Genomic DNA, 23,659 nt, shown 5'->3' with positions numbered 1-23,659 from the left:
TTGAGGATAGTGATCTTTTGCCAGATTTTCTTGGTGTATTGTTTTAAAACATTTCCGCTGATAAACTATGCGCTCTAGTGGCTGTAACTAGCGCCGGCTGTGGTGTTTCAGGTCTGCGGCTTCTTTCGCTCGCGAAAAAAAGGAAAGTGGCTCGTTCGTTCTATAGTTTTCCCATGGGAAAGGTGAGGGATAGAAGGAGGGTGGGACTAGGCTTTAATTTTGAGTATTGTCAATTGCACACCCTGGATTTTGATTTGCCAAGAAAATATAATGTTTCAGTTTTCATTCCTAGAGGGCTTTTGATGATGAAAGTATTTAGCATGCTCAAATTTGATATCGTTTTTCACGATTTGTTACTTTCTTGAACTAGCTCGATCCATTTTTAGTCACGCATAGGGTAAGATGGAAAGTGCATCTCTAAATATGATTGTCTGAAATTGCATGCAATTGGCCTTAATTACTCTATTTCATAATGGTCTCACCGTTAGTGTTACGATATAGCTTTATTTACATGCAAAACTTGACACTCGCGTCTTCATCTCCTCCTCCCCTTTCTTTACTTTGTTGCTTCTTTCTGAATGCCTCGTGGATGCATACGGCTTCAGGCTCTTGGGAGCGCAGTTGTGGCAGTTACCAGAAGGGAAAGGACTACGTGGAATGTATGCTAATCCCATTACTTCGTCCCGGAAACCATTTTTTTTTTTACATTTTGTGTATCTTCGTTGCGGCTTTGTTTTCAGGGTCACCCCTTTTTTTATTTTCTTCTTGTCCTTTTTTTGTTCGAAGCCCCAAGGAGAGGAGAGTGCGAGTCGTTTTGTCGTCGTCGCTGCCGCAGCATGTGTCGTACATTCCTCGCTCCTCAACCGTCCCGGTTCAGGCAGGCGTACGGGCGTTGATGACCTCGAGTAACCAGGCATGTAACGCATGGCAGCAGCTGGCGCGAAAGTGCAGGGAGAGAAAGGGCGGTTGCGTTGGCATATCCAGATCAAGTGAGATCACACGAGGTGAGGCCTGCGATAGATAGAGCACTGTGCATGCTGCGTCGTGTGTAGTTCCTCTTGCACTTTTGTAATAATGCTGGGCCACTTTTGTTTCGCTTTGCTTTGCCTACCATGGAGCTGTTAGGGCTTTCACAACAGTGTGTTGGTTTCATGCGGCGTCCATCTTGTTTTGGTTTGGACGAGTGTGCATGTCCGCGTATATTTGCACATGTGCGACATGCGCACTTACGTGTCTACGGTTCGGTGCATTTACGCATCCCGTTTCCAGCTTTCGTGCTCTAGTCTGAGACGATTTTAGTTGTATCCCAGGTTGCACATTGCAAAACATATTTGGGCATGTGAACTGCCTTGTGGGTTGCATTCATATCGTGGTGTCATACTTAAACGTAAAATCTATTTGCCGATTTGCTCCTTTTCCTGGCTCTCACTTCTGGTACAACATATCTGCTTTCATTTTTTTTTTGTCAACTTGGATTTTGCGACTTTCAAAGGAAATATAATTATATAAATCCTGTTTGAATAATGGAAAGAAAGACTGATTTGGACCACTATAGTCTTAGGACTTCCACCAGTGTGTGATTGATATTTACTGGCCTGTTGTTGGTCCTCTTAGGAGGCATATCTGCTTCAGATACCTGAAGGCATGCAGAACAGTAATTTTTCAAACCTTATAAGACGTGTCAAATAATGCATGAAGTGAGTTGAACGCTATTTGAACAGTGCCAGATGCGGTTTGAAATATTTTGAACAGTCATTGTACAGAGGCTTTGAATCTTTGTATAATGAAGTCGGTAAAATTGGTAACTTTGCTATCTTGAAACTTGGTTGAATTCAAATTCAGTAGTTTATGCAAGACATAGTTGCTGAAGGATTTTTTATTGCATGGGAAGTGCTGAATAAGTCTTAGTAAAGTACAGTACCAAAAAAAAACATTTTTAATAATGCAAAAAAAAAATCTTTTTGAACTCGAAATTCGGTGTCCATGGCTGAATGCCGGGCTGGTAAAGTCTTCTTTACTGTGAGTAAACGTCTCGCGTGAACCATAAATACAAAACCAATGCACTCTATTAATGCGATATAACTCAAGCTATTGTGCCTATTCTGCTGTCACGGCTCCTCAATTAAACCTGGAGTGGTGCACTGCAGTTGCTATCATGTTCAGCTAGCCAAACCGCTTGCTTTCTACTTGATGTGTCGCGCTGGTGCAGCATCAACAGTTGCTCGACTGCTGACCTGAACAGCACGGGTTCAATCCCGAGCTTAGCGGTTGCATTTTGATGTTGATGAATTGTTGGAGGCCCATGTACTATGCAATGTCGGTGTATGTTGAAAGCATTGGGTGGTGAAAATTTATGGAGCCCTTCACTACAACGTTATATCGGAGTTTTGGTACTCCAGATTTTATTATAATTGCTTTTCCATTGCTTGAATTAAAACAAATCAAAAACTGTTACTTGCCACGAAACCAAAAAAGCTGCTTTTTTAAAGTTGCATGAAAGCAAGGCAACAACCTGAATTAAGGCACCCACATAGATGCCGTTGCATGCTGTTTTTCAACATAGTGTCTTCATATATCCAGCAGCGCTTGTAACACATATTCAAACTTGATTCTAAAGTTGACGTCGTCAAGCTTGAGCCGCTTGGCATTGTCAACATTTATCGCAACTTCGTGACCTTAAGCACAATATCTTGACATCGTATGAAACGATCAACCCTGGTATGGAGTGTTGTGCACAAAAATAAATGAATAAATGTTTCGATAGCTGCAGTCAAAATGTAACGGCCGTAGCGATTGCAAGGGTGCAGCTAGTCAGCTGTTTCTCATGGCATCATGTTGCATCAACTTACTTATTCATAAAATTTTGTGAATCATTGGTGAAGCAGGACTGATAGTCCTGCACCTGTTTGTGTTTCTTCTCTTCGTCCCGTGAGTTTGTGCGTTGTTACTGCCCATAATGTATCACCAACTAGCCCAACTATCACAGCGCTTGTGTGTGTTACTTCTCTTCGTCCCGTGAGTTTGTGCGCTGTTACTACCCATAATGAATCATTGGTGACATGAAAATCTTTAGGGCTGTAGATGGGGAGAAGGGAGGAGGTGCAGTGGCGCTCTCTTCTCGCAACAGCGATAAAGGATGAAAATGCAGCGTCACAGTTTCTCTGATGACCTCTGTGGCGACGTCCTTTCCAGTTTGTGACCGATGCCAGTTTCGTCTTGGGAGTTCTTCGATAGCTTATCTCTCCACTACTTCCCCACTTTGTTCAGCGTCACAAAGAGGCCTCCGGCACACAATGTTGTGTTGTTCTTCACCTTGCGTGCTTGATAAGATATGAAGTCATACCATTACGACATCTCTCCTTTCTGATGGCAGCTACCCTGCATTATTTTTTTTTTTTTTTGTTCTCTCTACCTACCCACCTGCATGTTGTCAACATCATCCGGAACTCCTCCCCATAACATCTTTGGCAAAGCCAGTGCAGTGGGGCAGTGGTGACAGTGCTCGGCTGCTGACGTGAAAGATGAGTTTGATCCCGGCCACGACGTTTGCATTTCCAAAGAGTGATAGAGCTTCGTGCGTTCAGGTGCCCTTCAAAGAACTCCAGGTGGTTGGAATTTCTGAAACCCTCCACAACAGTGTGCTTTATAGTCGTATCGTGGTTGCGTGGTATACGGAGTGTAACCTTCGTGATGCAAGAAATTCAGGATTCACGCTGTACTCCATGACAATCAAAGAATTTGGTACGAGCTACAACTACAAAAACTGTGATGAACCCTGCCCTTCAGCTCTATCAATGCCGTGTCAGCTGAAAAAAGGCTCCCAGCTTAGGTGTATTGGCTTTTTCGTTATAAAAAAAAAGTGTTATTGGACAGGAAAGGTTTGCTGCTTTTAGCTAAAATATTATCTTGACTGAATGCTGACTTTGGGATCTCCTATAATATTTGGCAAAATGTTTCAATTCTGTACCAAAATGAGCGGCTTAAAAAGAGATGTGTGGGCAGATCAACAGTCTTAAAGAATGTGAAAGTGTTTGGTGTCTTTCAAATAAAATGAATGTAATTTGCGTTATGTTGCTGTACTGTGAGGTTATCGCTGACTGTGTACATACATTTACTTTGGGGGCAAAAGAAGAAAAAATAAATGAATGTATCAGAGCCCATACCACAAATATAACAGGGTTGAACCAATAAATAAAATTAAATGAATAGGGTAGAAGCCAAGAAATAATTTTGATGATAAATAAAGGAGGTATGAAGAAAAAATAAAATGAGAAAAGGAAAATGAAAAATAAATTTAAAAAATGGGGAAGGGAGAAAGTTTCTTTTTTTTTGTATTAGTGGTGTCTTCCTAGGTGACTACATTGTTGACCTTATCTTCTTGGGTGGATTGATGTTAGACTTGTTCATTTTTTTTTCATGGATGAAACAGTGACCACAGACAGAGCACATCTGCATTTTTTAAGCCACTGCGACCACAGTTGGGCCTTGTAATGTCTCCAGTGGTGCTCATAGCACACCGGGCCAACCAACACTGCTCGAACGAAATACCATGCCTTCCCGCAGGTCGCCGGTTGATTCCCGGCTGGGGCGGCTGCATTTCCCATGGAGGCGGAAATGTTGTGGGCCCGTGTGCTCAGATTTGGGTGCACGTTAGAAAACCGCAGGTGGTCAAATATTTCCGGACCCCTCCACTACGGCGTCTCTCATAATCATGTGGTGGTTTTTGGGACGTTAAACCCCGCATGTCTATCTAACACAATGCCTTTGGGTTCTCCTGGTGCTCGTCTTTGCGTTGTTGGTCCTTGCGGTTCCGCATCCTTTTATATAAAAAAAAAAAAACGGGCGGGGGAGGCATGACGGGCGGCTTTTGTTTGTCGGGCTGTGTCGTTCGTCAGCACACGGATGAGTTGTCACAATGCTTCGCGCCCTCGTCACCCGTTCCAACTATCGCGCGTGCGTGGAAGGGGGGATGCACGCGTTGTCGCACACTCCGACGCCTCGCCCGGCCTTGGGGGAAAAAAAGGGGGGGGGGAGGTGGGGCTGTTGAATGACGGCAGCCGTCGATGCGATGCATGTCATCTCTTGCGAAAGGACTCGCTCTAGAGAAGCAAACTCTGAAGGAAAAAAAGATAGACATAGGTGGGATTGGCCGGAAAAGGAAGTTGTTTTGCGAAAGCCCTCCCGTCTCCTCGCGGCGCGTTGTGGTGCGCCCGAGCGAGCATCGGCTGATAATGGCTGATGATAGTGCGTGCAACCCCACCTGGGGGGTGGATAGCGTCGCGGCCTTTTACCGGGAACAGCCAGCTCTGCCATAGCTACACTGTGTGATGGTCGTGTCAATCAGGTGCGCTCTCTGTGTGCACCAAACGAGATCATTTCACTTATTCTTGTTGTTGCCCAAGAAGTGGAATAAAGCGCCCGTTGCATTTTGTACTATGTCTTATGTTTAGTTATGGAGAACTTTGATAGTCTTATATTACAGCGCATTAATATTAGTGTGTAATATTACGGACATATGTTACGAGGCACTCTGCGTTTGTACGATTTCCACTTCCGTCGGTAACATTTCGTAAACTTTTGTAGCTGCTCACATTTATGAAAAAAAAAAAGCATGTTTAGAGCATCACGTTTGAGAAGTACAGATATTGATCATGTAATTCGACGCAAGTTTTTGAGTAGCACTCTTACAGTGCTGAATGTGATGCCGTTATTACAACGAAGGCATTGCAGATCTGGACTTGACTACCACCTAACAAATGCAGCAACACCGGTTCATCGGTCAACTGCCGAGGCATGCGTCTTGGGCTCTGAAAACAGTTTGTCGCATAATGGGGGCACAGATTTCGTGGCATTTTTTTTCACCAGCTTGAGGTACTAGACACGCTTTCAATGGCAACTTTAACTTATCAAATCGTTACATTGCATAGGCTGAAAGAGCTATGACTGGACTTGGGGGCACTAAAATACGTAACACATCTCCAGAGGTTAAGACTGCTCGTAATGTCGAGCTTTGTAGAGAGTTCTTCCTTCTCAATAACCAACCTCTTTAGAAACCTTTTACATTGTGTAATTATCTTTTGTGCTTTTGAATGTTTTCAAATTTGCTGATAAATATTGTCCCTTAATATTGTGTTCGAAAGTGCTGCAACTGACCTGCTTATATTCATACATTGGACTGCTGGAAACTACGAATTTCTTGTTAATGGTCCAGATACACACATCTTTTGTGTGACTGAAAAGAAAGTTAAAAACCCCTAGGCTTGTGGGATTGAAAGTTGGTCATATACTGATCCTATTCCATTGTGCTTCCATTGTGTTCTACACAAGCTATGCACTTTGGTTGCTGAGTCATGTCACTGCATTCAAGAGGCATTAATTATATTCTATGTAATGCTTTCTCTGTTGATAATGTGTCATGTTCTGTGACATAAAAGCATGATGCATAACGTTCCTTGGAATTGCGTGACTCACGTTGATCTCTTTGAAATGTGCTGCTCCAAATGTTTCGTTCAGTAATGTGAGCAGCTGAAGTGGTCCAAGCTGTACAAAAGGATATATATGTCGCTTGCATGGACTATGAATGTATAGTGGAATTGAAAGTTCTGCAGAATTTTCGGTTATGTTGGAAAGTTTGCGATTTGATGTACACAAAAAGAAACCTTTTTTTTTTCTGCTTGTTTCACACTCGTCCCTAGCTTGTGCCTTCGGCTCTTACTCTAGAGTACACTGAGAGCGATTTGACTTCTTTGGAAGTTACACTCTAAGAAAAGGTCTAGTGAAATTGGCGTCTTTTTGCCCCACAAGAATGATTGTTTATCTTGCGTTCCTTTCCATGCACTAGCGCCACGCTCCCGGCACTTTCAGGTAACAAACAACATGCGCGTTATCAGTGTGACATAGCATTCTTGATAGGAAAGAGGCCAGCTCCGACTTTTCAAGAAAGGAAGCACAAGCAAATTTGGTGATAATTGTTTTGGGACAAAAAGGCATCCTTTTTAGAGTGTATCTCTGACAACATGCTGACAGTCAATGTCCTTTTGCACCTTTGGACGAAAGTCGGTGTTATTAAGCACCACTCAAGTATGAGACATCAGACCTTGTTTTTATTGAGGTAATCGTAGTCTGTAAACTGTTTATGTTCAGTTTTGATGCTTATGTGGTAAATGGCACTTTGCACAGAGCACCTCGATGTGTCCTGGTTTAAGGGCAGTAGTCTTAAAGAACCTGTTGGATGCAAAGCATGTCACCCACTGTGGTGGATTGGCGGTTGGGCTTTACTGCTGGCTAAAGGTCGCAGGATTCAATCCCGGCCGCGGCAGCTGCATTTTGATGTAGGCAACACTGTAGAGGTTCGCATACTTTGATTTAGGTCCACGTTAGAAAACCCCAGGTGGTTGAAATTTCGTGTGCCCTCCACTGCAGCATCCCTCACAATCGTATTGTGGTTTTTGGATGTGAAACACCAACCGCTATTGTTGAATCGCAATGCGAAGCATGTCACTAGGGCAATTTAGTGCAACAGGTAGCTTCGAGCTGAAAGGCATTTTGTAGAGTCTGATATCAATCAATCAGTCAGTCAATCAATTTATTTGGCATTCATTATAGCAAGATAATAAGCATGAGGACAAGAACAAAAAGCTGCTGTCCAGCAGCTTGACAAAAGTCCTTGTGCAAACTCTTGACAGCCAAAAACAACCTAGCATGCATTTAAACATCTTTAATTCTGTGTTTGTACTAAATATCTTTGGTAATTATATCTAGCAGAGTAGTTAACGAAATCGATCAATGACTGTGCAGATGTAGGCGCCGGGGAGCAGGAGGAGCTTCTGATTCGCAAGCTGCGGCAGTGCAGCGTCGTCTTCGACTTCATGGACCCCGTGGCCGACATCAAGGGCAAGGAGGTGAAGAGGGCCACGCTGAACGAGCTGGTCGACTATGTCACCGCTGGCCGTGGGGTGCTCACAGAGCCAGTCTACCCGGAGATCATACGCATGGTGAGAGCCACTTCACGAAGAACTTGTATAATTTAGTTGCGAATGGGGACACACACAGAGGCAGCAACACGATGACGGGACGGCTGGCGCTCCCAGCTGAACTGTTTTTGGCATCAACCGAAAATTTGTTGTAATGATATATTCCTAACACTATACCTACAGCAAGAGTATTCTTCATTTACTTCCTTACAGCTCGTATTTTGTTAAATATGGGTTCGTTATGTTGAAGTCTGAGTGTATGTACTTTTAAATGTTTTCGGGATTCGTTGATTCCAACGGATACTATGAGGATGAGCATAGTGCCGCCAGCCTTGTTATCACGTTCATCCCATTGTGTGTGTTCTGATTCGTGACTTTAAATAAGCTATGTCTTTTAAGTAAGCACCATGTAGGCCAGCAAATAGTCTTAAAAACCACAAAGAACCATCCGCAAATGCGTCAAATCTAGGGAACATTATTTCAGTACTGGGGTTAAAAAAACAGAGCCAATGATTGGTGAGTAATCATTACAGAGACAGGGCATGCAAACACGGACACAAAAAAGTTTTGACACGACAAATGCCGATTGACAACTAAAGATGCTCATGAAGGTAAGGAAAGAAGGCACGAGAACTTATCTGCGCTTGCCCATGTGAATTTATCAATCGGGCACACATGGCGTTCCATGTGGAAGATAAAATTATGAGGGGTGAAGCTCCTTAAAGCTGCACGATCTCCCTCCATTCGTTAACTGTCACCCAACGTCTACAGCCGATGTACAAACCGAAAAACCTGTGAACAAAAAGCTTATCAAAAGGTGCAACCCGAACAAACAAAATTAAAGGTCACAGCGCCAGAAAAACACCGACGTTTAATTGCCCAGTATATGAGAGAACAAAAGGTTATAAAGAAGAAAATAAAAGGTTGTTAACCGGAGCAGAGTAAAAGGCCACGATTTACGATCCGATGCGCACTGCTTCGCCCTATCACCGGCCATCACTTCAAGGATATGCGTAGATTTTTCTTCATCGTTATGCAAGTTAGTCAACAGTTAGCTCACGCATGCCCTACTACTATCAATGTGCCATACCGCAATCATCAGATGCGTTTCGTCTTTCCTGTACTGGTACTAAATTGTTCAGTGATCGAATTTCGACAGGCTCTTACACTTTCAACACTGTAAAGAAAGATTGGAAGGTGAGCCCCCGTATAGCGCGAGCCCCTGGAAGCTGAAAGGAACCGTGTATACACCGCACTTGTCGGGGAATATGTTCGTGTATCTTATGAAACAAACGTCAGTCCGCTTCTCATCTTTTACCTGCTCATTCTCTCCCTGCACAGCGGCACATATCTTACCAAGCTTATTGGCCACCGTAGAAGCACCAATGCCGTATCTGTTGCCTACTTTCATTGGCTCATGACACACACCATGTACGACACACGTATGGCACGTTTCTTCCTACCATGCTGAGGCTAAAGTTACAATTCAGACACACAATGTGCTTCGTGAAGAAAAGACACGATACACACGAACAGCAGCTATCTTTTAAATTTTACTTAAGTATGACATTCTGCAGACCCGCTAAGGTTCCAAGCAGTAAGGGCATAAGAATATAAGAGATGTAAGAGAAAAAGGAGATGAACATGAATAAAGAACAATAACACAATTCGTTAACACGATGTAAAGCATATTGCGAAATGAACAATTGGAAGCTGAAAATAACAAGGAAAAATGACACTGCACAACATCACAGGTGCAGATAATGTATTAGCGCAGTGACATAATATACAGAAGGCGATAAAGAAGCGACGGCATGTTCAACAACTTACTGTATCAATAGCGCAAATGTGGCATAGATTAGTTGCAGCTGAGCTGTTCCAGTCGGTTATAGCATGAAGGAAATATTTGAAGAGGTTAGTTCTTGTGACATAATGTGTTATGGATTGTGCATGACGATGCCTCATTTGCCATGCTACCAGTGAGGAATTAGTGTGGACAGAGCAGTGATTGTTCTTCAGGAAAGAAATGAATTTCTCTGTGAATTTTCTTTTGTAGTTTTCATGCGTGGATGCTATTAGCTAGCAAAAGGCCGGTTGGGGAGTTCTTTGAGTGATAATTCGGAAAAACAACAACAACAAAATGAATCGGATCGCATCGCGTTTCGGATTGGTATTGGTAAACCATGAAGTGTCAAGTGTTAGATTTGGTGCAGGAATCCCACGCAATACATGCTACTACTTTATCACTTCACACTAAAATACCTATGTAATCTCAAGCAAGCCTGCTGCACCATGCACACACAGCAGCTATATTCGAAAAGTGAAATAAGCATTAGATACGTCTGTCTGATATGCGAACGCGTGAAATCCTGTTTGGGTGAGTACTGGGACAATGGGGTATCGCTCACCTGAACGTGGTTTCATGTGTTTAGATGTCTGATACACTGGCTGTCATCCATGTATCGCTTTTTGATCAGAGCTGTCTTGCGCGCTAGTTGCGAGCAGGTTGCCTCGTGCCTGTGTATGCATTGACGTGTGACGGAATAAAGTGATTGATAGTTGGCACTTGCGTGCGTCACGTTTTTTCGTAGTGGGGCCTGTGTCTGCTGGCGCTCCAACTTTGTCTCGGGAACATAGCGTGAATTCGAAAAGATGCGCCGACCAAAAAGAACAAAATGCTTTCTGAACGTTTGGGCTCCCCGTATGGGAAGCTTTTTGACGGGAGCCTTGGTAGGCTTCTGAAACCCCGAGTAAACATTTCGTTGATTTGGACGTTCGCACTATGCATTTAGACAGGATGCCATCAAACTTGGGATTTAATCTCTGGATTATGTGCGAACTAGGCCCAAATGAATTTCAGTGTGGCTGATATTTTGTTGCAACAACAGTCATAATGCATTTATTGCTGTGTTCCACTAAAAGTGCTCCACACTCGCAGTAATGGTGGTGCTGACAGACCCTGCCACGTTTAAATGCACATATGTACCCTATGAAGTGGATGGAGAAATGGCTGCCGCCGTTGCTCAGTGGTAGAGCATCGTACGCGCTATTTGAAGGTCGCAGCTTTAGTTTCTTACAGCGGCGAGTTATCTGTTCGTCATGTTTTGTTTCTCGATATTTGCATTATAACTATAGTCGAACCCCTTTCTGAGGGACACTGATACAAGAGACAACAATGTGTCTACAGTAAAATGCGGATTAAGGGGAGATGCTACTCAGGAAATGATTTTCTTTAATAAGAGTCTGAATTGAACTCAAATCGGCATGCTAAAAGAGTTTTTTTCTACTCTTTTCAAATATGTTACTTATTTTCATGTAGCTTGTTTGCTTTATTTCTGCAGCTCAGATACTGCAAAATGATGACCATTGTTATGTGATAATTCTGACCTATAAAACTTTGAGATAAAGCATGCAGATATAGCTCACTCTGATCCTTTGGAACTGTAAAGTGCAAAAAACTATACATGTTTCATGTGTAAAAAGGTAAAATACAATAATAAAATACAAGAATTTACCATGGCTCTAGTTGCCAAGGGCTTTCAATGTTATGTAATATTTTGGAAAACATAGCTAGCAACTTTGGAAATAAAAATATATGCTTGCACTCTACAGGCCTTCATCATGCTATGTACAAAATTTTGTTGAGTTCTGACAATTCTAATGTAATGAAGAAGTAGTGGGTCATGCATAGCTTGAAAAACACATCGTCAGTGCTAAGCACGAGACGCTCGCCCCTAACATTGTCGCTGCTTTTGCTGGCTAGGCCTACGCTCCTACCTCGTCTGAAATAACAGTTCTGACTGTCTCAATTCTTTAATATATTTGCTGGAGGTGCTGGGTCTCCTCGCAATCCTAGAGTTATGAAGCCGGACTCCACCTGCCGCTATGACCACTGCATCTGCCACAAGTCTTCCGCCTATGGCTCCCCAGGCCATCGTGTGCTCCGGTGCGGTCCGTCAGCGGGACCCTCCCATATTCAGCGGCACTGACGACCACGAAGTTGACGGCTGGCTGGCTACCTACGAACTCGTGAGTGTCTTAAACAAATGGGACGAAGCCACGAGGCTGGCCACCGTCGGCATTTACCTTAGTGGCATTGGCCACTTGTGGCTGCGTAACCACGAAGCCGACGTTCCAACCTGGACAGCATTCAAGACAAAGTTCAGCGAAGTATTCGGTCGTCCTGCTGTTCGCAAACTTCGTGTGGAGTAGCGCCTTCTGTCAAGATCTCAACTGCCTGGTGAGAATTTCACCAGTTACATAGAAGACGTCATTGACTTGTGCAAACGCGTCGATGAGAACATGACAGAGGTGGACCGCATCAAGCATATTTTTAAGGGTATTGACGAGGACGCATTCTAGATGCACATTTCAAAAAGCCCGGCTACTGTCGCTCAAGTTAGAGCTCTGCCAAAGCTATGATGAGCTCGGCCGGCAACGTCTCATCACCCGCCGTGCTGTCCCACATAAGGAATCGATGTCCGGGTTAACTCCCTCGCAAGATCCCGTCCTCCTCTCGTAGATCAAATATTTTGTGCGGGAAGAAGTTGCCCGCCAACTGTCACTCATCTCCGGCCTTCCGGAGCGCAGTGCGCCGCTTAGGCCTACACTACAAACTATTATACAAGACCAAGTGTCTGAGGTCCTTCCTACGCAGCTGGTGCCACCAGTTAATGCACCATTGACGTATGCCGAAGCAGCAACACGACCACGACCACAAACGTTCAAAGCGCTGCCTCCACTGCCTGCTCCTGTTTATGCCGCCCAGCCGCCACGATCTCCAGTCCACCGAGTCCCTAATCCATGGCGCACTGCCGACAACCGACCAATCTGCTTTTCGTGTGGTCTACGCTGACACGTCGCACGTCTGTGCCGTTGCTGCCCACTCCATTCACGTGAAAACCCACGTTCGTATGAGTACGACCATATATTCCCTACACTCCAGACCCCGAATTGCACCCTCCTCGACCAAGCCACCGACCTTCTTCTGATCGTCGATTTCCTCCTCCACGTCGTCGCTCGCCCTCCCCGATGCGCCGACGCCCCCCTACAATCGATGCGGAAAACTAAATGACGCAGTTCATGGGGCAAAAACTGCGTCCTCGTCGCAAAGCACAAGCCCTCTTAGTTCGCCGCCGAATGTGATTAATGCTGTTCTTGAAGGTGTACCTGTACTTACCCTTATTAATACTGGTGCCGCCATTTCTGTAATTGCCGAAAAAGTTTGCCGTTCAATTCGTAAAGTTACAACTCCTTACTCGTGTTCGTGTCTTCGTACTGCCACTGCACAGCCTGTGCAGCCTGTTGGCGCGTGTACCGCCAGACTTGTAATTCAAGGAGTGCCCTACACAGTGCAGTTCGTAGTACTCCCGCACTGTTCTCACGACATCATTTTAGGCTGGGATTTTCTCTCCGATCACCAAGCCGTCATTGATTGCGCTCGTGCTGAAGTCGTTTTTTGTCCCCTTGGTGATGCCCTACCTGCGGACGATCACTCTTCCTACGCGGAGTTGGTCATTAGTGACGACACCCAAATCCCTCCGTGCGCTACTGTCTTGCGGTCTCAGATAGATTGCAAGCACGATCCTAGCCGTCCTACTGCACCAATGCAGCCGTTACCGTGCCCAGTGCGACCATTCGACCGAGTCGGAATAGACCTTTATGGTCCTCTGCCATATACATCAGCTGGGAATCGCTGGATTATTGTAGCGATCGACCATCTCACGAGATATGCAGAAACGGCCGTTCTATCAGCCGAGACAGCACGTGACGTTGCGTCTCTCCTGCTCCAACGTTTTGTTCTTCGTCACGGCGCTCCGCGTGAACTTTTGAGCGACCGAGGCCGCGTCTTTCTCATAGGTGTAATTTAAGAACTTCTTGCTGAATGCCATGTGGCTCACCGCTGTACTACCGCATATTGTCACAATGCAGAAACAGCAGCAGTCGAATCCAGGAAACTCACTTTAATTGTACCAGAACACTGGCAAACTGATCGGAAGAGAACCTCGTCTTCTTCTCCCGCTGCGCGTGTTCTTCGTTGTTCTCTTGGCGCTGCTTATTTAATGTGGCATTTGCCCCCCCTCCAGAGAGCAGCGTCCCGATGCTCTTCTACAAAAGACGGTGGAGTAGATGCATGGTGTAAATCAGTCCGAAAAGTAGGGCTTCATTCGCACAACGTGCACGATTTCTGGTTTTTGCTGGCGAGTTGTCGAGGGGTTGTCCGGAACGACCACGTAATTAACGTCGCTCAGGCGTTGTAAAACTCTGTAGGGGCCAAAATACTTCTTCAGCAATTTTTCGGACAGTCCCCGGCGGCGGATAGGACTCCATACCCAGACTTTGTCGCCGGCCCGATAGACGACATGTCGGTGTCGCAGATTATAACGTTGGGCGTCATAATTTTGCTGCTGGGTGATTCGGACGCGCGCAAGCTGCCTCGCTTCTTCTGCTCGTTGGGTAAAAGATGCAGCGTCCAAATCGATGTCATTGCAGTCGTGCAGTAACATGGCATCAAGCATCGTCGTCACTTCACGGCCATGAAGGAGACTGAACGGCGTTCTTCGTGTAGTTTCTTGCTGCGCTGTATTATAGGCGAACGTGATGTACGGTAGAATGTCGTCCCAGTTCTTGTGATCCACGTCCACGTACATACTCAACATGTCCGCAAGAGTCTTGTTGAGGCGTTCTGTTAAGCCGGTGGTTTGTGGATGATAGGAAGTGGTTTTCCGATGGGCTGTTCCACTGAGCTCAAGCACTGTCTTCAGGAGCGCGGCCGTGAAAGCGGCACCTCGATCCGTTATTATGATTGTTGGAGCACCGTGCCTCAGGACGATATTTTCTACGAAGAATCGTGCGGTTTCAACGGCGGTGCCACTTGACAAAGCCTTTGTTTCCGCATAGCGCGTAAGATAATCAGTGGCGACTATTACCCACTTGTTGCCAGCATGGGAAGTCGGATATGGTCCAAGGAGATCCATTCCAATTTGGGCAAAAGGTACCGTGGGCACTTGAATTGGTTGTAATAGTCCAGCTGGTTTTAACGGTGGCGATTTTCGTCGTTGGCAATCGAGGCACGTGCGCACGTAATGCTTCACAATAGCTGGAAGTCTTGGCCAGTAGTATTTCTGTTGGATTCTTGCCAATGTGCGTGTGTATCCGAGATGACCAGACGTTGGCTCATCGTGGCAAGCACAAAGTATCTCCTCACGAAGTGACGTCGGAACGACAAGTAGGTGGGTGCTTCCTCTGGGGGAAAAGTTCTTCTTATAGAGAACACCACTACGTAAGCAGAATGACGGCAGGCTCCTTGCAAATCTTCTAGGGACGGTTGTTGTCCGGCCATTCAAAAATTCAATAAGAGGAAGCAACTCACTGTCTTCTTTCTGCTTGCACGAAATCGTAGTGGTGTCAATGACTCCTACAAACGCCATGCTCTCATCGTCTGTGTCATCATCGCGCTTTATCGGTGACCTTGATAAGCAATCGGCGTCGGCGTGCTGCCGTCCGGACTTATACACGACCGTCATATCAAACTCTTGAAGGCGTAAGCTCCACCGTGCGAGCCGACCAGACGGGTCTTTCAAGTTGGTCAGCCAGCAGAGGGAATGATGGTCGCTGACTACGTGGAAGGAACGACCATAGAGGTACGGACGAAACTTCATAACCGCCCATACGACAGCAAGACACTCTTTTTCCGTTGTAGAGTAGTTGAACTCGGCGCGGGAAAGCGTCCTACTAGCATATGCGATCACACGCTCGGCTGAGTCTTGCCACTGGACGAGTACAGCGCCTAAACCCACGTTGCTGGCATCTGTATGGACCATGGTAGGAGCATCCTCATCAAAGTGAGCAAGCACAGGGGGAGTCTGCAGGCGTTGTCGGAGATCGTCAAATGCCACCTGTTGATCGTCGCCCCATGTGAACGAAACGTCTTCTCTTGTGAGTCGTGTTAACGGCGAGGCTATGTGGGAGAAATTGGCAATAAACCTTCGGTAGTATGCGCATAGGCCAAGGAAACGCCTGACTGCTTTCTTGTCTTTTGGTACCGGAAATTTTCTGACGGCCGCAATCTTATCGGGATCAGGTCGAACACCTTCATGGCTCACCACATGACCTAAAAATTGAAGCTCCTTGAAACCGAAGTGACACTTCTCGGGTTTCAGTGTCAGGCCGGCAGATCTTATTGCCCTGAATACCGATAGCAGCCTGCTCAGGTGTTCCTCAAATGTTTTTGAAAAAACAATGACGTCGTCCAGATAGACCAGACATGTCTGCCTCTTAAGGCCTGACAGAACGGTATCCATCAGTCTCTGAAATGTTGCGGGGGCTGAGAACAATCCAAATGGCAAGACTTTAAATTCATAAAGCCCGTCAGGCGTTACAAAAGCCGTTTTTTCTCTATCTCGTTCGTCGACCTCAATTTGCCAATACCCACTTTTGAGGTCCATTGACGAAAAGTAGCGTGCATACCTCAGCCTGTCGAGTGAATCATCGATGCGCGGTAATGGGTATACGTCTTTCTTTGTCACACGGTTCAGCTTGCGGTAGTCGACACAAAATCGCAAGCTTCCGTCTTTCTTTTTAACCAGCACTACCGGCGACGCCCAAGGACTTCTTGACGGCTGGATGACGTCATCATCGAGCATTTTCTTCACTTGTTCTTGGATTGCTTCACGCTCTTTCGGTGCTACGCGGTATGGATTCTGTCGTATTCGCCTTGCCGTCTCCTCCGTTATTATCCGATGTTTCGTCAGTGGCGTTTGACTGACCCTCGAGGTCGATGAAAAACAGTCTTTGAACTGGTGCAGAAGATCTAATAGACGCTGTCTCTGCGCTGGTGACAAATCCGAGCTTACGTCAATAGGTGGTGGGGCTGACGTGGCTTGCGGCTCGTCCTGTTGTACTACACAGCACTCGCGGATTTCGGTGGTCTCGTCGAAGTAGGCAACTGTAGTGCCTTGTGTAATGTGTCGTCGCTCGTTGGTAAAATTCGTCAACAGAACCTCTGCTTCACCACACACAACATTGACGATACTTCTGGCAATTGCAACACCACGAGAGAGTAGGAGCGTCAATACTTGTTCAGCGATTCCTTCTCCAGTATTCTGCTCGCTGCACGTGACTGAAACAAGGCGGCACGATAACGGAGGTACGGTCACATCGTCAATGACTCGTAGGGATTTTCGGTGTAGCGCTGCGCTTTGATCCGCTAAAAAGGTCAGTACACCGTCCGAAATATTTATGATGGCACCATATTCCCGCAAGAAATCCATCCCCAAGATTGCCTGTTTGCAACACTCAGAAAGGATAACAAAAGTTGCGACGAAGGATGCATCCCCTATCTTCATTCTTGCGGTGCACTTTCCGGTAGGTGTGAGTAGCTGCCCTCCAGCTCCTCTAATCTGCGGTCCTGTCCATTCCATTCTAACCTTCCTGAGCGTGTCTGCCAGACTCTCGCTCATTATTGAGAAGTCCGCGCCAGTGTCGACCAATGCCATGACGTCATGTCCGTCAATCGTAATTGCAACTTCGGCAGTAACAACCCCATCCTTCGTCGATTCATTGAAAATGTGTCTCTCTTCGCTCGGCAGTAATGGGGGATTTTCAGCACTTCGACGATTCGCAACCTTCCCCCCCGAGGTCGCTGCTTTTAGTTTCCCCGGCGTGGACTAGGAGATCTCCCTCTTGGCATGTCAGTGGTGCTCCGTCTAGAAGATGGAGAATAACGCCCAGGAGAGGGTGAGCGTGACCGAAACCCAGGAGGAACATCCTGCGGGGTCATGACATTCGTGTCGACGTCAGGTGTTCCGTTGAAATGGCGCCTAGGAACCGTAGAAGGAAACCCTTGGTACCCTGCGGCGCGATACGGGCAATACCGAACGATGTGGCCTGCTTCCCCACAGTGAAAGCACAGGGGCCTATGATCAGGGGTACGCCAGATGTCTGTTTTGCGAAGTGGTGGCCGCCTCGGCATCGAAGTTTCTCTGTAGTACCAAGGCGTTGTCGGTGGATGTTGCTGGTGATACTGATGTGGTGTCAGCACGTTCGCTGGCTGTCGGCGGACTACGTCTGCATAGCTTGCCCTGGGAGTGCTCGTGTTCGGCTCGGGAAGCGAGAGCGCTTGCCTGATCTCCTGGCGTACAACTTCCGTTACTGAGGCGTTACTGAGGTGACAATATTGTCCGCAAACGAACGGTTTGACCGAACATTTCAACCGCACTCTTGACGACATGCTTTCTATGTATGTCGCCTCCGACCACACTAACTGGGATCTTATTCTTCCCTACGTAACGTACGCTTACAACACGGCGCCTCAAGCGACGACCGGTGTTTTTCCCTTCTTGTTACTCTATGGTCGAGAGCCATAATCTCCAATCGACACCATTCTCCCCTACCGACCCGACTCATTCGAAGGCACACCAGTTTCCGAAGCCGCTCGGTATGTGGAAGAATGTCGGCTATTAGTTCGCACCCTTACAACACAAGAGTAAGGGCTGCAGAAATTTCGTCACGACGATGGACGGTCCCACTACCAGTTTTCACCCAACTCTCTTGTTTGGCTGTGGGTGCCTCCCGCTGCTGCTCCTGGTACCTCTACAAATTTCGTCAGCAGGTACCACGGGCCTTATCGCATCATACAGCGAACTTCCGCTGTCAACTACCTCATCGAACCGCTCACGCCCACTCCGGACCTGTGTCGCTGAGGCTGCGAAATCGTACACGTGGATCGTCTCAAACCGTATCACGAACCACTTGTTCTCACGACACCTTAGAACACCTACTTGGCTCCGTCTTCAGCAAGGGGGAAATATGTAATGAAGAAGTAGTGGGTCATGCATAACTCGAAAAACACATCGTCAGTGCTAAGCATGAGACGCTCGCCGCGGACATTGTCGCTGCTTTCGCTGGCTAGGCCTACGCTTTTACCTCGTCTGAAATAATAGTTCTGACTGTCTCAATTCTTTATTATACTAAGTATACTAACTAGCCTGCATAAGCAGCACAGATCACACAAAACTGCAAAAGAAGAAAAATGCATTTGAAAGTTTGAAACATCTTTTTTACCATAGAGTTGTCAGAAATGCATAATCTTTGGCCATAATGTTCAAGGGAACTTTGACAAGTAGTGAAAGTTATTAGAACTGTACTGTAGCATAGGTGGTGCCTTCACGGTCCTTGCAAGCACACTCTTTGAGCTGTGTTCTTTTCACGGCACTACGACGGTGGCCCTTGCTTCTGCTGTCAAACGCCCGGACATCCTCTTGATGCACTTCACATCCCAGGAATGGCTGAAAGCAACTAGATTCCTAGATAGGAGTATGTTCAGCTCTTCCAGGATGTGCTCGAAACTAGCATGACCCTTATTAAACCACAGGATTGCAATAGCTTCCGCAGTCTTGACAACTGTTCAAGAGAAAAACTTGGTCTTGGGGCAAAGTAGCCATGTCTTGTTGTTCAGGGATTCCGACGCATTTTGGGTTTTCCCTTGAATGCATCGAGCAAGGAGCTTCTCATCTGTCAGTCGCAAAATCTCGACAGTTGCTCATGCCCGATGCCAACAGCACGTGCAGTCACCACCGCCTTCACATTTTATATGCATAGACGCACAGATAAGCAGACGGACCTTATGCTGATGGCCGTCACCGTACCGTCGGCACTGACTCGGTAGCCAATGGTGATGTGGCTCAAAGTGCCGCGCGTTTCAAACAGCTCAAACCCCATGGTAAAAAAGCTTTGTTTTTTATATTTTCTTGCTCACGTACGAAACTGGCGGTTGTCGGAGCTAAAAGGAGGCCGAACGCAACTTTCCCAACTGGTCGCTACGCCGGGCGGCGCTGCAACGGGGTGCAGCACGCATTCAAAGGTGGCTAATATTGGCGGAAATTCGCAAAATTTAGAGCCACCGCGACGCCTTTATACACATTATTTTGCATTTTTCTGTGCGACTTTTTTTTGAAAGTTTCACAGATGATAGAAGAAGGGTTGAGGATTACAATTCAGTAAAAACCAAAAATACAAGAAAGCTCGCTAAAAACTCGAGTTTTCGGCTCGCATCTCCTCTTAAGAAAATGCATATGAGGTACCCTGCTCATAAGAGACATCTCATATATAAGACACGAATCGCTGCTCGGAGCATGTCTCTTATAAAGGGGTTTAACTGTATTTCTAGTAACATCCCCTATACTTTGCATCATTGTCCATTTGTTCTCATTGATATCGTGTCTAGTAAACAAAATGAGCCCTTAAAATTTAGACCTATCTTCTTAATTGATTGAACTTAACCTTTTAAGGGGTGACTTTGTTTTTCCAGTGCGACTCTGCAGGGTATGTTTCTTTTTTTTTTTTGCTGTTTATTCAAGTTCTTTAGATGAGTGCATTAAAAAATCCAAATTTTTTTTAGGTTGCCCATAGTCTAACAGAAAGTTTTTTTTTTTGTACAATCAAGTGCTTTATTCATGAGTAATTGCAAGATGACATCCAAAAAAAGTATATAACTCTTGAAAAAGTACTCACTACAACAATAAACATAGTTCACAGAGATATAAAAATAAGTGTACAAAACGGTGTCACATGGAAACACAGGGGGAGAAAAGTGGCCTTTGATCCAGCCAGCATTGTCTTGACGCAGATGCTCATGAAATGTCGCTCATTCATCAGAATCTGAGTCATAACTCGAATGTGACTCTTGGTATGACAAGCTGGCATCCAAGGAATCGGATTAGGATTCTTAGGCAGTCGACCGTCACTTAAGAGGAATTGCTTCTCGATTCACTTGCAGGGAAACAGCCGGCACGCACACACATAGCGCAAGTGAGCTGTGTATTCAGAAAGCACATACTTTATACGCTTTAAAAAATACCTTTTATATTTACCGATGCCCTCTCGCATTACTCTTCGTAGGGTGTAATAATTCATTATGACTCGGAATCCACGATCAGTTTCTTCTACGCGTCATTTCTATGCGTCCATCCTATTCGGTACCTCACAATAAGAGTGTAATTTTGTCGCTTTAACACACTGCCAGGTGGCAACCCCTACCCAAAGCATCGACGTGGCTCATAGCGTTCATCCATACCAAAAATAGTTCTGCAATGCATAGAGCAACGCGCTTGCTTTGCCTGGATGTAACTCCGCGTTTGCCGCTTATGCTCGCCACGAAAAGAAGTCGTGGCCACCAAGAGGGAAGACACAATGTGCATTGTGTTCCCTTCTAATTGGGCAGTGGCGTTCAATAAAATGCGTTGCTGGGCGAGTTAGTGCATGTCCAAGCATAAAGGTCGAGCGCAAAAAAAGACGAGGAACAGGAGAGAAGTAGACCTTTATGCTCTGTTCAATAACTCTAACATGCCGTGAGCAGGTGACCTTAGTCCAACTTCGGCGTCCAATCAGTCACTCTCTTCTGGGTGTGACACAGCTTTCACCGTTAACTACTACAGCTACTGCAGGTATCTATGACCACAAGGGCATGTTTAATCATTAGTAAGGCGACGTTTTACTTTTGTGTTATACCGATCACCCATGTTTTTTCCGTCGTTGCCCTCGTAACCGTATCGGCACCCAGGCATGCAGCGTGTATGCCTCATCGTTTTCGGCCTTCAGGCACCACATGCACAACACACACAGCAGCAAACATACGATAAAATACATGTGGGAACATGCCACCATAGCAATCGTCCGCTGTCTGCCCGATGCTCCCGGCGAGAATGCAACGCTGCCCTGCTGCGGCCTCTGCTTGCAGCGCACAAAGGTCTCTCATAGAGTTAAGCTGGAACGTCATGACCAGTAAAGGTATTGAAGGACTCTGGCGTTACCATGAGCTTTCGTCACTAGCCAACATCGGTACATTCTAAACAAGTTCGTACTTCTGCACTGGCATCAAGGCAATTTTGAACTGATATGTCATTGCTGCAAACATCACAGGAATCGATAGTTATATCCAGAAATTGTGTTATCTAAAGAAAGCTCCAGAATAGCATGAATGATGATGCCCCGAATCAGAAATTATGCAGAGCAGCATCACACAACTTTATGTGAGCCACAGTCAATATACTCTTATTTAGAAACTTTGGAATAGTGTGTCATTGGTTTCAGTTTCCTCACTTAAGTGGGCCTTTGTGATGAATTTCATTTAAAATGGGCATATTTAAAGTAGTAATGGTAAAGGAAATTGGGCAAGTTGTTTTGAGGACACTCTTGAAAACGTCTCGGCACGCGCACAGTGAACGAGAAACTGATTAAAAAGGGTAATTTCGTATATAGAGCTACAAGTTTAGAAGTAGCAGTAATAGCCCACTTCTGCATTCAATTTCAGGTGGAAATGTGGTCAGATAGCTGCATGGAAATACACATACCTATTAACTGCATGAAGTTACGCGTCACCACATATGAAAATTTAATGCAGCATTGGCCGGGAAAGGCAGAAAGTGCAGAATAGCACATATGAGTTTCCACTGAACAGGGCTAAAGTTATGTAGTTTGAAGTGATGCCGCAGTTCGATCCAAGTTTGCTGCTCTATTAAACCTCTCCTCATAGCTGTGCTTGAATCCTGACAGGTTGAAAGGAAAGTTGCACTTTTGCATTGTAGTGGGCTTGTACACGTCTGTGTGGAGCACTGCTAAGCTTCGCTTCGCTTCTCTGCTCTCCACAGATATCTGCGAACCTCTTTCGGACACTACCTCCCAGTGAAAACCCAGATTTTGACCCTGAAGAGGACGACCCAACGTTAGAGGCTTCTTGGCCGCATCTGCAGGTAAGAGGGAATTTCACACTCTGTTAAAATAAGGGCTCTCAAATAAAGAATTTGCACGTCTTGATGAACAGTAATTGAAAAGGGCACGGCATACCTTTAGGTACTACCAACAAGATACAGGTGAAAGCCATGTGAGGCACGCCTAATTCACCTTATTCTCTTAAAGATACATTGAATGTCCTAAGATTGCACATTTTGAAGTTGGCTGGTATTTTTGACTCTTGCTGTGCTTTGAATCGGACAAGTGATATAACCTGTAAACATTGTCGATGCACATTTAAGTAAGGCAACATTTAAGTAAGTCTAAAGCCGGCTTTCTGTGAGATGCCGCTGTCTTTTGGAGCTTGTTTTTAGTGATTATACTTGTCCAAAAGATATCATATTCCCGTGTGAGCGCTGCCACACTGTACCTTTAATGCTCTCCTACAATTTAAGCCCGATCTACTTTCTCCTTTGATGCTCTTGTTGAAGCACTGCAAAACCTGTCATTGGCTGTTTACAGCCTCACGAACTAGTGGCTGAATTAAGTGGCGCAGTGCACAGTAGTGTGGTTGGAACTAGCATTGCCACCTGTCCAGTTTTAGACCGGTTCAGCGGTCTTTTTAGACGGCGTGCTGGTTGCTGGTCCGCACTCGCTGTCATGGCCGAGTTATTTTTTTTCAGAGCAGTAATCGAATCATTATTCTAGTTATAGGTATTTTTATGCCAGCAAATAGACAAATGTTAGCTCAGTGTACCATTTTTCTTGTTTGTACAACTGGCACATTTGGCTCTACGAAAGCAATGTTAATGTTACATTAAATGGCACTTCATGCCAAAGACATGACACAGCATCTATTGACACTAATTTAATTTCCGGGTCACTCATTCCCCCCCCCCCCCCTTCCCGTTGAAAGGCCGTTTTTTTTTTTTTTTTTTTTTTTTTTTTTTTTTTTT

General features: G+C 45.6%; 1 protein-coding gene across 6 annotated transcripts in view; it reads left to right on the top strand.

The window, feature by feature from the left end:
* The window catches only part of LOC119164164 (serine/threonine-protein phosphatase 2A 56 kDa regulatory subunit epsilon isoform), a 61,289-nt gene that overhangs the window by 12,729 nt on the left and 24,901 nt on the right, over positions 1-23,659 (top strand). For 4 of the 6 annotated variants that reach the window (XM_037416285.2, XM_037416284.2, XM_037416283.2 and 1 more), the window contains exons 2-3: positions 7,798-7,994; positions 22,622-22,723. In XM_037416285.2, the coding sequence (XP_037272182.1) occupies positions 7,869-7,994; positions 22,622-22,723 (228 nt within the window). In that variant the 5' untranslated portion in view covers positions 7,798-7,868. Of the gene's footprint in view, positions 1-863; positions 1,005-5,321; positions 5,345-7,797; positions 7,995-22,621; positions 22,724-23,659 lie in introns of those variants that run through there. The other 2 variants (XM_075871136.1, XM_075871138.1) reach the window with 2 other exon arrangements.

The sequence above is a fragment of the Rhipicephalus microplus genome, chromosome 8, assembly GCF_043290135.1.
Source record: "Rhipicephalus microplus isolate Deutch F79 chromosome 8, USDA_Rmic, whole genome shotgun sequence".
Lineage (NCBI taxonomy): Eukaryota > Metazoa > Arthropoda > Arachnida > Ixodida > Ixodidae > Rhipicephalus > Rhipicephalus microplus.
Note: the sequence above shows the minus strand (reverse complement) of the source record. Positions and strands in the feature narration are given on the sequence as shown.